General features: G+C 36.1%; 1 protein-coding gene across 1 annotated transcript in view; it reads left to right on the forward strand.

Annotated features, from left to right (window-relative positions):
• The window catches only part of LOC107565213 (collagen alpha-1(XXI) chain-like), a 46165-nt gene that overhangs the window by 17758 nt on the left and 12136 nt on the right, over positions 1–16271 (forward strand). The window contains exons 15-22 of the mRNA XM_016250433.1: positions 5365–5418; positions 9867–9911; positions 11315–11368; positions 12624–12677; positions 12978–13031; positions 13138–13209; positions 14328–14363; positions 15641–15685. Of these exons, the coding sequence (XP_016105919.1) occupies positions 5365–5418; positions 9867–9911; positions 11315–11368; positions 12624–12677; positions 12978–13031; positions 13138–13209; positions 14328–14363; positions 15641–15685 (414 nt within the window). The remainder of the gene's footprint in view (positions 1–5364; positions 5419–9866; positions 9912–11314; positions 11369–12623; positions 12678–12977; positions 13032–13137; positions 13210–14327; positions 14364–15640; positions 15686–16271) is intronic.

The following is a 16271-nucleotide window of genomic DNA, read 5'->3' on the forward strand; positions in this document are numbered from 1 at the left end:
AACGCTTTGTGTTAACAGTTTTCATGCAAACCCTAGAGCTCCATCCGTCTTGTTTTCCTGCATGATAAACCGTTTTGCTGAAACACACTCGTCTGGATGGTGGTGCGTGTTATTTTAGCTGTATGAACGCTCGGTCAGACTGGTGAAGAGAAGACATAAACTGGTGCATTTTACAACACTAGCACAATCATGCTTTATTAAATGCACAGAGATGTTTCGTCTGCTTTATATGGCTGTCAGAATCAGGGATCTGCACTTTTTAAACATGCTGTAAATAATGACTGGTGAGGAAAATATGGACGTATGATAACTTATCAATAATATACAGCTCAAAACCAGCGTGCACCCTGTTTCAAAAACCACTGACCTCCCAAGTCCTGCAACTGAGCTGGATATTTATCTGTTTTGTACTGAACTCATTTGAGTGTCATATGGGGCCAACAGTGTTTCTGCCACACACATCAGCGCTGTCGATTTACAGGAACATGAGTGATGCTTTGGAAAACAAGGTATTGAAGTAGCCGACTTCTTTCGTGTTTCATACACCTGAAATTACACGTCTGAATCAATTTAGTCCAGAAACGCTGTAAGAATGTGGACAATTATATCAAAACCGACATCTCTGAGACACGAAAGTCTGCAGGCGTGACGTGACATGGGCCAAATGTCAGGATCAGTGTTTTTGACTCAAAGGTGCCCATTGTTTAACACCGTTTTCAAAAGTCCTCAAAGTAAGACATTTACTACATATTTCCTCTATAGTTATGACAAGGCTGCTTCTTATTTATTTATGCATTTATTTGACAAACAGAAACAAACAGAAGCAATTGAGGGGGGACATAATAAATAAATCAATAAACACATAAAAAAAATATATATATACAGTATATCATATTAAATGTATATTATATATAAACACGATACATTAAATATTTCTAATATTAAAGTCATCTTGGCTTGCTTTGATCGAACAGAACTAGTCTTGCTCCCGGGTTTTCCATTGGACGTCAAGAGAAGACTCAACACAGCACAGAAATTAGAGGCATAGTTCACTGTGAATGCACCATAAAAGTGGCCCGTGTGACTAGAGTGCTATTCTGTGCAGTTTTTGGTCGTCAGATGTTAGATTTGTGTGAGGAACAGACCAGCTGTTAACCAATAACGAGTCAATATGATGATCTCAAGAAATTCATTGTGAATCCAGAACTGATTCATTGAAAGGATTTGTCTTAAAAGAACAATGTGAAACAAGTTTGCAGTAGCTTATTATTCGCTGTTGTATGTGTGTGTGTGTGTGTGTGTGTGAGTGTGTGTGTGTGTGTGTGTGTGTGTGTGTGTGTGTGTGTGTGTGTGTGTGTGTGTGTGTGTGTGTGTGAGTGTGTGTGTGTGTGTGTGTGTGTGTGTGTGTGTGTGTGTGTGTGTGTGTGTGTGTGTGTGTGTGTGTGTGTGTGTGTGTGTGTGTGTGCTGAAGGTCTGTTTGTTTGTGTTGAGTTGGGCAAAAAGTCTCTATATCTCCTCATCACTGATAAACATTTAGCAGGAGTTCGAAGGAAGTCATACAGTGATTCTTTTGATGAATAATGTTATGAAATAACTTTTGCCAAAGTTAATGCTCTTTATTATGTTCTCCAAATAAATCAATCTTTTCTATTAAAAGTCACAGACAAGCGGAAGGCTTGAAAGGACCCTGATTTCTAAACCACTGACTGCAGCGTTGGCCAAAAACTTTAGCAAAAGGAACAAATAAACAAACAGGATTCCTTAAAGTACAGAAACAGCCTTTGTCAAAGGGTGATTTTCCAATTACAGAGGTGGAAAAGTAGTCTTAGGGATATGTTTGTCTTATGCTTATGGGTGGTATTTCTGGCATATACTGTCAGTATTTATTATCCTACACATAATGTTGACCAGTCCTTCTGTTGAAGAACAGAAAACATGTTTACAGGAATACATTTGCAGGCCAGAGGCTATAAAAGGAAATGTGAAGCTTGTTCTTCAGTGCAACGGTTGTTTTTTGAGTCTGTAAGTCTTCGTTTTGAGGCGGGGCTATACTTTCCAAGGTGGACGAACATCGGGTTACGTGATACAAATGTGATTTCTGTGGGTGGATGTACGGGAAACCGTAATAGTGCACAAGCAATATCACATCAATGTGAAGCTCAGCCAGTATTTTAATACTGTATTCATACAGTCTGTTTTTAGACTTTTTCCAGCAGATTTTCAGAATTGATTTTGAAGTTGTGTATTTTGCTCATTATTTCTGCAGCAAACTTCTCAAAACATCTTTTAATGCTATATTGTTACTAAAATGATATTTTATTGTAATTTAAAAACATTTCTGTCAGTTATATTCTGTACAATCCGTTTTATATTTATTTTTATATTCTCTATAAAATGGTTATGTTTAGGTTTCGAACTAAATATCTAAATCATAAAATTATAAAATTGCATCTATACAAATATCTTTACGATACAAACGAGTCATAAATATTTGACAATATTTAGTTATAAATATGTAATAATGTTTAATGTAAAATACGTGCAAATTGTATGCTTCAGCATCAATTGAAACATAAAAATATATGTTTTGTACCTGTAAATGTTACATACTAACACCTATGTGACAGTGAGACCAGACATTGCAGACATTTCTACATAGCATAACACCAGCCTCTTATATTTCTAACAGATTATTGGTTAATAAAGCCTTATTTTTGTGCAGTTTCTTGCACGATACCATGTTATGAGCTCAAAACACTTTTGCCATAGTGCATGATTTACAAACTAATACATTTTGATGTTTGTATCACATGCAGCTCCATATGTTTGTGTTTTCTGATGTAGAAAACTTGCTCGGTAGCGCACCCGGTACAGTTCATTCATGTTCATCTGTTTTCAATAAAAACTAATGCACTTTTAGAGCCACTCACTGGACATTACATTTTTTTAAATGTTGCAAAACGTGCAATAAGCAACATGATATCATTTTGCTGAAATGTTGCAACGGCACATTTTTCCAAGAAGCCTGGGCTTGACATGCACGATACCTCAATAGCAGAAAGGCAACGTTTATACTACATGCGTGCTTGACAACATTTTGTCTCCTGGACATTCTGCATGTGTTAAAACTGGACATACATGAGTGAGACGGACTGTGTAGTTTTATGTCTGAGACATCTTTTCCACAAACTGTGTGCTCTGAGTGTTTGCTCACCATAGAACATGTTTTATGTAGACAAGCACACCTACAGATGTCCGGCCAGAGTCAGAGTAGTTATTGGGTCCCGCTCCACAGGCCGCCGCGATCCACATTTATGTTTTCTCTAACAGACTCGCTGCTCTTCTAATGAAAGGTTTGCTTGCTTAGATGTTTTATGTGTCCTGGAAGGCCAAGCTCTTCACAAAAACAAAAAACAACAACTCTTAGTTTCTCTTTCTCCTGGCCTTTCAAAGCGCTCCACAAAGCCCAAGTGTTAGTGAGTGTACTTGAAGCTTTCATGGAGGGCAAACATTTGTTCTTTGCTTAAGGGCAATGACTCTTGAACGGGACGCCTGCCTCCTCTCCACCTGTGGCTCCAGCAGCAGCTCTGAATAAAGTCTGCTCTAGTGAAACTCTTCATCTCACACACTTTAGACTCCAGACAGTTATTGTCTTGTGCTGTATGCGTCTCAGCACTGCTGGAGTTCCAGTAGTGTCCAAATCTACAAATAAGAGGAAAAAGCATTTTCCTAAAACATATTTTGTGCTATTTCCAGCAGAAACACCTAAATATTCTTAAGACAAGATCAATTTAGACTAAATATATTTACATTGTCATTACATATAGGGCTGGGTGTCGAGTTTGATGCTTTTTAGACACCGACTGAATTGCCTCGATACCATCGAGTATTGAAAAATGTCTTGTTGTTCGATACCAAATCCTATCGATATGGCGATACCATAGCCTATCAGCTAACCTTCAACATGTTTTACACTAAACAACAGTTTTGTATTGAACTCTTTTTAGAGTTTACACCGAAAGAAATATGTCGTTTTATAAGAGAAGTCACTGACTTTTTGCGACAGCTGGGATTCAGCTGGCACTTCTCATTCATTCCTATGCTATCCTTAAACGGAGATTGCACAACTCTGACTGAAATTCAGTGAACTCAGATGAAACAGCGCTGACAAACAGAATAAACACTGTGCGCAGCGATACAGTCAATCTATTCAATCCACAAATCACCATCATTTACCGCAGATTTACTGTAGTAGCCTAACACTAACTGCACCATGGTATTGTGGCAGAAATGTGTGATATTCATATCAAATTTTATTATATATCTACTATGGAAAACCAATGGTTAATTTGAATAAAACTCCAACTTCAACATATAAAAATGAGGTTGTTACAATTTTTTACAGATGTTACTGTTTTTGATAATGAACATAAATGTACATCTGCATCCAAGCTACTGCTGTCAAATGTGCGTTTCTAAGAGAAAAATAAATACATTTAAAAAATAATATAATTAATATTGCAGCCTGCACTGCAAACTGTGCTGAAGATACTAGTCATCAAAGTAAGAAACACAAGCCTGCTTCATGATTTGAAACAATACCACTCAACAGGACATGCAGAAACTAAGAAATTAATTCTTCTATTAAGATATTTATTTTGTTAAGCAAAAAAGACTGGTGAGAAAGAAAGAGTGTAACGAATTCAAAAGCATGACGTGTTTGTCATGTTCTGATCATAAAGAGTCGTTTAAAACCACAATTAACAGTCTAGTTTCTACAACTTTTACATAAGAGCAAAACTATGCTTTTAAACTGGAAAGAAATAAAGATTTGAAATTGATCGTGATATTTATCGATATCGACTGATATGAAAAATTGTATTGTGATAATATTTTGGCCATGCACACAGTAGCATCATGCTACAAAAGACAATATATAACATTTATACTATGCTAAACTCACTTTAAACCACCATCGAGTGTTTGTAATAACTTCCGATTGCGATCTAATGTGTGTTTTGGTCATATAATGTTGCTGAAATATGCTATTTGTAGCCTTTCATATCAAGCTAATCGCTACACCTGCTTAGCATTTCTCATGTAAACACACTGTATTGTTATAGAAATAGGCAGAATCTCATGAAAATCACATACAAATCATATACTGTTGCAACCACGTGTTTATTAGCTTCATGTTTCATCCCTGTAAATGTTTTTCTGGAAGTGTAACGCACGCTCGTCATCAGAGACAGGACGGGTTATGAGCGCGTGATATGCGTGACGTATGAGCAGCGTATGATTCTTAGTGTCACAATCCGGAAAATGTAATAAGTTGGTCGACCCGTCTGTTGTGTTTTTTCTTAGGGAGAGAAAGGAGACGCGGGGCTGCCAGGCGCTGACGGACCACAAGGAGTTCCAGTGAGTCGCTTCTGCTATTCTTCTTCTTTTAATAAAAGATGCATCTGTTAAATATGTGTCAAATTTTCAAGCAGTTCCGTACCGCACTTTTAATCTAAACAAACATCCTTTGCACATGTTGACTGTAAAACTGTGGACCTCTTCATAATTAGCGGTCAAAAATCTGACAGTCGTCTCGCAGTGGTTTCCTGAAGTAAAAAGCAACTAAATGAGGAAGGATAGATATTCTGTAAATGAGAGCCCTGCACGACCGCAGTGTTGTCAAATCTACGGGCGCGACGAGACGAGACGAGAGCCAGCATGATGATCCCATCGCTCTCGCTGTACACCTGCCACATCTGTACATCTACAGCAGCGAGCTGTTTCTGCTTTCAGTGTTTCATGTCAAAACATCCTGTACATATGACAAAAAACACAGTTCTTTACAATCTGGAGTGTCCCGCTAAAATCTTTCACTTTCTGAGGCCAGCAGATAGACGTAATCACAAGAGCAATTCTCACTAATTTAATTGCTCATATGGCCATAGGATAAAGTAAATTTTAAAAAGATAATTGCGACTTTTTCTCTCACAATTGGGACTTTTTTCCCCATAATTCTTAAATCTGAATTGCAATATATAAAATCAGAAGAGTGCAATTCTAAGAAGAAAAGTCTGAATTGTGAGATATAAAAAGGTGAAAAAAATGTTGCAATTCATTTTTTTTTTCTGCCACAGAATATAAAATAAGATAATGCGGTAATTGTGAGTTTTTGTCTTACAATTCACTTTTTTCTTTTTGCAATTCTGAATTTATATCTCACAATTCTGGGGAAAAAAAATCTGAATTGTGAGAAATAAACTCAGAATTGCAAGTAGTCATCAGAAGAGAAATATAAACTTAGAAGTCTTTTTTTCTTGCAATTGCGAGTTCACATATCAGTTTATATATCACACTTATGACTTTTTCAGAATTGCACATTTAAATCTCGCATTCTGACTTTTTCTCTCAGAATTTAAAGTTTACATCTCTCTCTATTTTTTATATATATAATAAATGGACTTGATTTATAAAATCAATTATCGATTATATATAATAGATGGACTTGTTTCTTGCAATTGTACCATTATATGACACACTTTTTTTTTTTTGAAGGAAAAGTCGCAATCATGAGATACAAACTCAGAATAAAAATTGAAAAAAGTCAGAATTATTAGATTAAAAGTTGCAATTTCATTGTTTCATTCTGTGTTTGAAAGAGACTTCCACGCACATGAGCCATATCTATGAACAGAATGTCATAGAGACCAGCACAGACAGGAGCCACTCGCACCTATTTACACATTACAGCCTCAGAGGTGTGCAGCTGTAATATATTAGCATTAGCTTTGTTTGCCTCCTTGATTGAGAGAAAAATGGATTTCATATTTGATCTACGTGTGTGTTGAATCCATACATACAGTCAAGATGAAATAATTGCATTTTCACGAGCTGCTTGTCAAATGAACAGCCGGCCTCAGAGGAGAACCGAGACTGGCAGCCGAACACTAAAATATACAAGCCTGTTTTCCTTCTTAATGTGGCCCACACACTTAATAAGCGCCGCTGCTCCCACTCACTGTGTGTGTGTCAAACCTGCCGTTCAGACGCCGTAAAACAAGATACACACCTACAGTAGGCTATTCTTATTCAGGAATAAAGGTGAATCTCAGAAAACAACCCCACAATGAAAAGACAAAACAATACATTGTATGTTTTTAGGCCTTTTTTGCATTGTAATGTTCATCCTGACATGTTTGTGTTCTCATGGTGATTCTCATTATTGTATTATTTGTTAAAAAAAAAAAATCTTACATTTCAAAAGTTTGGGATCAGTAAAAAATATTTTTAGATTTTAAATGCATTTATTTATTTTTAAAGAAATGAACACTTTTATTCATCAAGGTCACATTAAATTGTTCAAAAGTGAGAGTAAAGTCATTTATAATGCTACAAAAGATTTCTATTTCAAATAAATGCTGTTCTTCTGAACTTTCTGCTCATCTGTGAATCCTGAAAAATTACAGTTGAACAGATATTCACACAGAATCAGCTGTTTGAAACTGTAATCATACAGTATTTTTGATCAACTAAATGCAGCTTTGGTTCAAAAACATTATTACATCTTAACGACCCCAAACATTTGAACGCTAGTGTAAACAAAAGTATCATTATTATTATTTGTAAAATTAGTTAATTAGTCTTTTTGCATTAAGAAGGTTCTTATTTCTTCCTTAAATAAAAGGCCTAATTTTCTTCATGCACGATTTTTTTAATTTTTTTTATTTTTTGATAAGGTGCATTATTTTACCCCGACATGTTCTTGACAGATTTTGTGCGATTTCACCCATATGACTGCAATGTGGCTATTTGACTAATTCCTGTTTTTAATTAATGCTAAATATTCTTTGCCAGTAATGATCTGGTCTGGCTAATATTTAGACGCTTTTGCTCTGCACTTGAAAGCCTGACTGTGATTTGTTAATAAGTCATTTCCCGCTACTGATCATTACATCTCAACCAGACAAATTAACACTTCAGGTGTGACACCTTTCATCTTTCATGTAATTTCTTTTACAGTCTCGCTCTCCTTCCCGCTCTTACATTTCTGCACAGTTTCCTCTCAAATTAAACCAGGGAAGGCCTCAGAAGTTTGTCTTTTTCTTCTTGATGTAGTTCAGCTTTTCTGAGAGAAGAAGAGTCTTTGAGTGAAACGCGATCGATGGAGCCGCTCACTATAAAATGACTCATTAACGGCAGATAATATGCAGGCATCTCCATTTCAAAGCTTTTTTACTCTTGGTTGTGTAGTGTCTGAGGATCGTGGAGTCAAACACGGACCTTGATGTTTCCTGCACGCTTCTGCATGTCTCTCAAAGCCGCTGTTTCAGGTGCTTTGCTAACCTGCGGACCGAGGGCCGTGATGCATCGCTGAACTCTGTATCCGGCTGCATGCTTGTTGTTATTGAGTTATGAAGCTACAACAGAAGATTTGTTTCTTGAATGCAAACATTCAGGCAGGTGCTGAAAGCTGCTGTGATGCGGGACCCTCGTCTGAGTGTTTAGGTGCTCATCGGGGCATCAGACGGCTGTGGGAAGTTATTATTCAGTTTGTGGCAGGAAGGAAGAGGGTGTTTGGTTCTCGCATTTCATATTTGGAGAAAATAGTGGTACTTTATCAGTTTTACGGTCACTCGTCTGTTAAGATATTTACATTTTCAATGTGCAAAAGTAGTAATGCAGCATTTTTCAAGGAGAGCAGCTGGTGCATGCTATTTAAATGTTTCAGTTTTAATTTTGTTTAGAATCTGTTTAATTCTTTAATGTAAAATATGACGTATTTTAAAGTTTTTGAGGTCCTACATTCAAAGGGCCCAGTTTTTTCCCCTCTCTCTTTCTTTTTTATTTATTTATTTATTTATTTTTGCTGATTCCAATTATTTTTATGATTCTCTTTAGATTGTCATTACTTTAGCGGTATTTTTGATAAATAAATTAAATAATATTTTTAAAATAAAAATAATATATTTTATAAAAAATAAAGGTATATAAACAATATATTTGCAATAATAATAATAATAATAATAAATTAATTAAAAGTGGTGATTCTCATTACTGTAGCAGTCTTTTTCTTTTGATAAATAAATATTTTTTATATAAATAATAAAGGTCTATATGTAATATATTTATATACAACAACAACAATAATAATAATACACTGATTAAAATTACTAGCATGCTTAAAATGTAAATATATTTTGAGGTTTCTGAGGTATTGAACCTTAGGATACTTTTTAGGTAATTCATATTATTTTTATTGGTGAATCTTATAACTGTAGTAGAATTTTTCTGATAAATACATGAATTAATAAATAATAAATGTATAATAATAATAATAATAATGTAATTAAAAGTCATACAGTGCCATGAAGTACCATGAATCTTGATGTTAAAACAAAGAGCAGGATATTATTCAGTCAGATTTTTGAGGAACATGATGGTGCTAACAGAGCATTTTTAAAAACATTTTTATGTACTTGACTTCTTGTTGTCCCATTACGCGAGGTTCATCGCTGCCTCTTACTGCAGCCTCAGAGGAAGCAGATGGATGGAGGAAGTTTTTAATGGATCTCAATTAAAGTAATTTAGCAGGCTAGAAAAACAGACAGTAGAATTGTGTGAATGTCAGAGAGTCAATTGTGTCCTTTTTCTTGGCAGGCTCCCCAGAGCTTTGCCAGAGTGTAGATTAATTGAGTGGCATCCTGGTAATGCTGTAATAACAGTAACCAGAGAAGAAGAACATGATGAATGATGGAATTACAGCGAGGCCTTGATGTACGAAATACAAGGTCATTAGCCCCGCTTGTCCCGTCCATCAGGGTGTTAGAAACTACATGACCCATGCAGCTGACATATGGTGTCCTTTCCAGGGAATCCGTGGGCTTCCCGGTGAGGAAGGTGCGAGCGGACCGCAGGTATGGACTCACATATACACTAAACCCAAGCCATACTGAAGGCTACTACATGCACTATTCAGTCAAAGCGCAAACGTTTAGCACAGACTTTTGTGCTGTTCTACACAACCTAATGTTGTACAGAGCACAAAACTACACAATGTTAGCCAATTATTTGTTTTTTTGAATATTAACTTTTTACATTTTTGCTGTTTCATAACTGATATTTGTTAAGTAAATGTATTGCTATATTAAACTAGGGTGACCATACGTGCTCTTTCCCCCGGACATGTCCTCTTTTCGGACCTAAAAAAATGCGTCCGGCTGGGATTTCTAAATTGCCTTTTGCTTTCTACAGTCGCCATTCATTGTGTGCGTTTTTGAATTCGAGCCCTGCGAGGGACTGCTTTCTTAATCTCGTTCCCGCTGAATTTCTGACCATTATCGGCCGCTCCCGCGATTTTTGTGTTCAGTCCTGCAAACATTCAGTATTGCATATAATTTTTTGCGCATCAGGGTGGCGCTATCAATATGCGGAATATTGAAATTTCTTTTGAACGAGCGCTCGCTGTTCACTTTCACTTTTCGATCATGCGCGCGCGCTCTGTGTAAAGGAAGATCAGATATTTGTCAATGAGCTCAGGACGATGAGCAGCAAATCCTCCAGCATGATCTGTCAGTCATCTCTCCTCTCATCCCGTGATCAGTCAAATCTGACTCTCGCAGGGTTGTCAAGTCCACGGTTTTTTTTTTTCAATGGAATTGGGTTACTTTTAAAATGTTGCCATGGATTGATTTTCCCACGTGGGTTATTAAAGGTTTGAAAAGTTGCATAAATTAATTTTGCATTCTACCTATCATAAAACTGTACTGTTAGGTTTAGTGAAGGAGGGCCACTGGTAGGAAGCTTTTTAGCTGTGTTTATGATCAATATGCATAACAGTGACTGTAAAATGTGTATTTTAGGTATGGAAATGACATATTTTGAGTTTTGATATTATGGATATAGTCATTGCGCTACTTTGGGCACTGCTTTAACCACCAATCAACCAACATTTTTAATGTTATTATTATTATTTACATTTTTGCGGTTTCATAGATAGATTTGTTTTCTGTTAATTATATATAATTGTGTATAATATATTGAATTTGGATAATAATAATAATAATATGTATTTATTTAAATAAATATAATGTCACAGCAAATCATATTAATGATGCCAAATATATTTTATTTACGAATAAAATGTGACCATGTCCAACCACATCTTGTCAGTGTAAGATAAATAAATGAGGTTAAAAACCTTTTGCACAATGGCTGCAGTAACTGACTGCCTTTAATACACGTGCCATCACTGCATCTTTAATTGTAACATGGCGTATTACAAACTGATGCTACCGATCTTGTGTTTCGTGGAGTTTAGGGTGCGAGAGGAGCACCGGGACAGAAAGGATCATCTGGGCCAAGAGGAGCTCCTGTGAGTAAACATCAGCCTTAACCTTTTACCCCCTCATTGTGTCGACTGACCCGTTAAAATGGGACACTTCAGAGGAATTGGATTGTATGAAGTCCCAGGCAGCTGTAGAGCTGCTCATCAGATCAGCAGCCGCAGCCAGATAGGAAAAAGAGCAATCTGGACCGGGGTCAAACACTAACCAGTGCTCAATCCGGGACTGAGTAACCGAGCGCTCGGGTAAACAATGTTAGGGTGACCTCTGATGGTGAGAGCCAAACATTCAGCCTGCGTTTGCCATGGTCTGTGTCAGAGCAAACGCTGCTGCCACCTAGTGCTGGATGCGATCGGAACTCAGGCTTTATGAAGGCACATTTAAGACAAGACAATTTAAGGAATAAATGTAAATGGAACAGAATACGTCAATATGGTCTCTGAATATAAATGTCTTGCGTTAGCAATGCTTCAAAGTTTAAAAATAAAACTTCCAACTTACATTACTTTTGAACTTTATTTGACAAGCACAATAAATAAAAACATAAAATACATACATACAACTTTTACTGTACTGTACTTTTACAGATCACACTGTAAAAACTCTTCATCCTCAGTCTTGTTTTCCAGTTCAAATGTCTAAAGATTCCTAAATCAAGAAGAAAAACGACAAAATAATGTCATGTTTTCTGAGAAATTGATCAAAATGAAGCGAGTTGGGCTCAGAAAAATCAACTCAATTCAAAGCTAAAAAGCTTTGACAGATATTAGTTCTTGTTATAAGCATAAACTCACGTTTTGTTCAAGTTCTCAAAAAACAAGACTTCATAACTTACACATAACTCTCCAGTAAATGTGTCTCGATTTAAGGATGTTTCGATGTGTGTACTGGAAAACAAGACAAGAATAATGAGGAAGAGATTTTTTAAATTTTTTTTGCGGTTCATGCAACATTTAATGTCATGACTTTATGAATTTAAGACTTTCTGCTCTGATTTAAGGCCTTTTACGGCCTTAATTTGTCAAAACGTGAATTGAGACTTTTTAAGGCCTGTGTATTAGTATCGGTAATTGTTTTGCACATCATAACTTCATTAATTTATGCCGTTTCTGACTGTGCATTTTAGTTTAAGTTAATTTTCCTATTTTGGTCAAATACGTATCTCCTGGAGTTTTTCTGAAACTTTATTTGCAGTCCGCCGAGCGAGCCGTTGTGTGTTATCAGCGTCCTGCGCTTTAGTCAGGCAGTGTTTAACTCTGAATCCTGTCTGATTAAATCCTTCAGGGCGCGCCGGGGCCTTCAGGGCCCTCCGGAGCAGACGGACTCAGCGGCCCCAAGGTTGGTCTGCTCCAAACATCACCTTTAGCAATTATGCTAATACCTTGACTTGAATCAGGTGGGAATAGCCGTGCTGAGATTACATTTATTCTGTTCCTGGATTTGTGCCCTTATCAAATGGATTATAGAAGCATGCCGAACAAAACCATTTAGGTTGCTGGGTTTGCAACAGTATTTCATTTAATATTTAGAGTGGTTAATAGTCTTTTTATCTGTCTATGGAAACAAATGGCTTCTTCCAGCTAGGTTTTAATGGAGTAATTATATATGTGTGTGTTTATATGTATTGTCTGTGTTCAGGGTAACGCAGGAGAAAAGGGAGATGCAGGTACTCCTGGAGCCGCAGGCCAAAAGGTAAGAGTCTCGTCTTTTGTAGCTTAGATTTGTGAGGTTGGCCTTCAGAGCTCTCAGGATAAATGAGGTGAAGAGTTTATTCTCAGAGGTTTCGTGAATCTCTCAGGGTGTCCGGGGTGAGCCGGGATTTCCAGGACTTCAGGGTGCCATGGGCCTTCCTGGATTTAAAGGACACAAGGTAATGCACTAGCGCTCAAAATGCAGGGTCGGGACGATGTTTTGGAAAGAAGCCTCTTCTGTTCACCAAGGCTGCATTTATTTGATAGAAAAATTCAGTAAAGATTGTGAAATATTATTAGAATGTAAAACAGCTGTGTTCTGTGTGAATCTCTGTTAAACTGTAATATATTTCTGTGATGCGCAGCTGTATTTTCAGTATCATTACTCCAGTCTTCAGTGTCACATGATCTTCAGAAATCAGTATAATATGCTGATCTGCTGCTCGAGAAACATTTCTGATTATTATCAATGTTGAAAACAGTCGTGCTGCACAATATTTCTGTGGAAACTGTGATGCATTTTATTTTTCAGGATTCACAGATGAACAGAAAGTTCAAAAGAACAGCATTTATTTGAAATATAAATATTTTGTCACATTATACATGTCTTTACTCTCACTTTTGATTAATTTAATGCGTCCTTGATGAATAAAAGTACTGACTTCTTTATTAAAAAAAATATAAAAAATTCATACTGGCCATAAACAGTAGTGCTATGCAATAATATTCTGAAATGATGGGCTACTGAGGCTTTGGATGAACGTGTTTGTCAGGTGAATAATTAAGCATCTGAAATGTTTCAGAAATGTTTCTGAAGCGCAACACCCGGCAAAACCATAATAAGGTCATACCTGTGCTTTAAAACATGATAGACCATCTAGTTCCAGCTGCATTGTTTAGCTTAAGCTGATATGAACTGTTTTTTTCCCCAGCTGAGCTCTTGACCAAGATTGTTAAACTAGAAACCAGCTTCCATGTTCTGAAACACCTCGCTGTAGTTTCCAGCAGAGATGTGCTTGTCTTGAGGTTGAACATGCTACTCACGGTGTATGTTTTATGTAGGCTACACATGCATATGCATACTCTATATGCAGTATTGTCACTGCCATATTGTCCAGTGCTGTCACTGCCATATATCTATTAAATCACTTTGGATAAAGCATCTGCTAAATGATTGCTTGTATGGAAGATGTGCCTGATATACTGGCGTTTCAGCTCATTAAATGTAGTTTTTGATATACTGATATGCTAGAGAACAGAAGGTAGAAGTGAGTGGATATTTCTCTTGTATTTTCAGGGAGAGAGAGGAGAACCCGGACTCAAAGGCATTCAGGTGGATCCCAGTCATTTACGTCACATTTAAAAACTGCTTTTGACTAATACTGATTAGTAGAAATAAGTCATCAGAGGCTGATTTCTCAGAAAACTCTAAACTCTCATTGCTGTGTTTGTTTGAGTGTCTGGCCAGCAACAGCTTGGAAATATTGTTTTTGAAATTGTGTTTGGTGTCGCTAGTGATGCAAAAATGACACACAAGTCTAAGAAACCAAACTGTTTAAGCTTCAAAAAGAACACAAAGACACTATAAAGTCTTCTGATGAGATTCATATGATAAACAGATTTAATCTATTCACATTTATCAGCGTAAAACATTGATGAACACACATACATAGAGCACATCATATATGTTAAACAGAAGCTCAATAAATTAATAAATGAGAAGATGAACCATGTTTTTTTTTTTTTTATTCTTTCCCATTTGACAAAATATATAGGCTATTTAAATATATTTCAGTTTGGCATTTTATTGTTTTAAACATATTTTTAAAAATTTAAATTTACTTTTAAAAATATATTTAAAACTATATTTTGCCCTCCATATATTTACATTCATGAAAATACTTTCACACGTGTCACATTTGAAGAAAAAGTTTGTTTGTTTATAACTTGTGTGAATATTATAACACATTTGAATTAAAATCAGCAGGAACATACTTTACAATGTTCCAAAAAATTATAATAATGCTATATATATATATATATATATATATAACATGATTAAATTATTAGAAATCTAGCTTTGATCTCTAGGCTATTCCATCCACATTTGCATTATTTAGCTTTAATGTAGGCTACTGTAAGATCGGAAATGCGTTTTCTTGCCCCTGAAATACCTTTTGAAATATATTTAGGTACATTACGGTTGACACTAAATATACTTTCAATTTCAAAAATATATTCAATTGAGCTTCACTGTTTACAACATATATTTAGTGTATATTTAAAATATAATTTGTCCAGAGAAATAAATAAATAAAGAAAATGCTGTATGGGTTTATGAAAACATGGTTACTAAATCATAAATATCCTAATATTGTTATATTTTTCTTCTGCTGACACTGCGGGATGAACCGCCGCAGTATGATTAGTGCAGTTCACCGTAGCAGTCTCAGTATGGTACACCGCTCTAAGTGTAGTTGGCTCAGTGTCTCTCAGTTAAACGGATGTGACACCGTCTTCTAAAGGTTATAGGGAACCACCTGCTGTTTTTGAATGCTAACCTTTCAGAGTTTGAGACCCCTGCTAACACAGGCCTCCTCACGTTCACAGGGTGAAAAAGGCAGCAAAGGCTTCCCAGGACCGCCTGGCTTTCCAGTAAGTGTGCAAACTCCTCTCATCTGCTTACAGCATTGCACCTCAACATCGACCGCGGTTATTAGGCCAGTCAGAAATTCTGAATTTAAGAAGTGACTCAAATTAGGAGCTGGAATTTGAACGGGAAGGACAGGAAGAGAAATTCACTGCATTGAAATGAAAATGAGTTGAGTGAAGTTACACAGCAGAGGATGTATTGCAATATAAATAATTACATCATTAATGTTTCTGGGAAGGCAGATTTGTAATTTCTGGTTAATTTATACCTACACTCTTAAAAATAAAGCTGCTTCACGATGCCATAGAAGAACCTTTTTGTCTAAATGGTTCCATAAAGAACCTTTAACATCTGAAGAACCTTTCTGTTTCACAAAAACTTCTTTGGGGCGAAAAAAGGTTCTTCAGATTATAAAAAGGTAATAAATAAATGGTTCTTTAAAGAACCTTTGACTGAATGGTTCTTTGTGGAACCAAAAATGGTTCTTCTATGGCATCGCTTGAAGAACCTTTTGAAGCACCTTTATTTTTAAGAGTGTATATGTGTATATATACTGTATATATATATATATATATATATATATATATA

Source organism: Sinocyclocheilus grahami, unplaced genomic scaffold (assembly GCF_001515645.1).
Source record: "Sinocyclocheilus grahami isolate Dianchi unplaced genomic scaffold, SAMN03320097.WGS_v1.1 scaffold988.1, whole genome shotgun sequence".
Classification (NCBI taxonomy): Eukaryota; Metazoa; Chordata; class Actinopteri; order Cypriniformes; family Cyprinidae; genus Sinocyclocheilus; species Sinocyclocheilus grahami.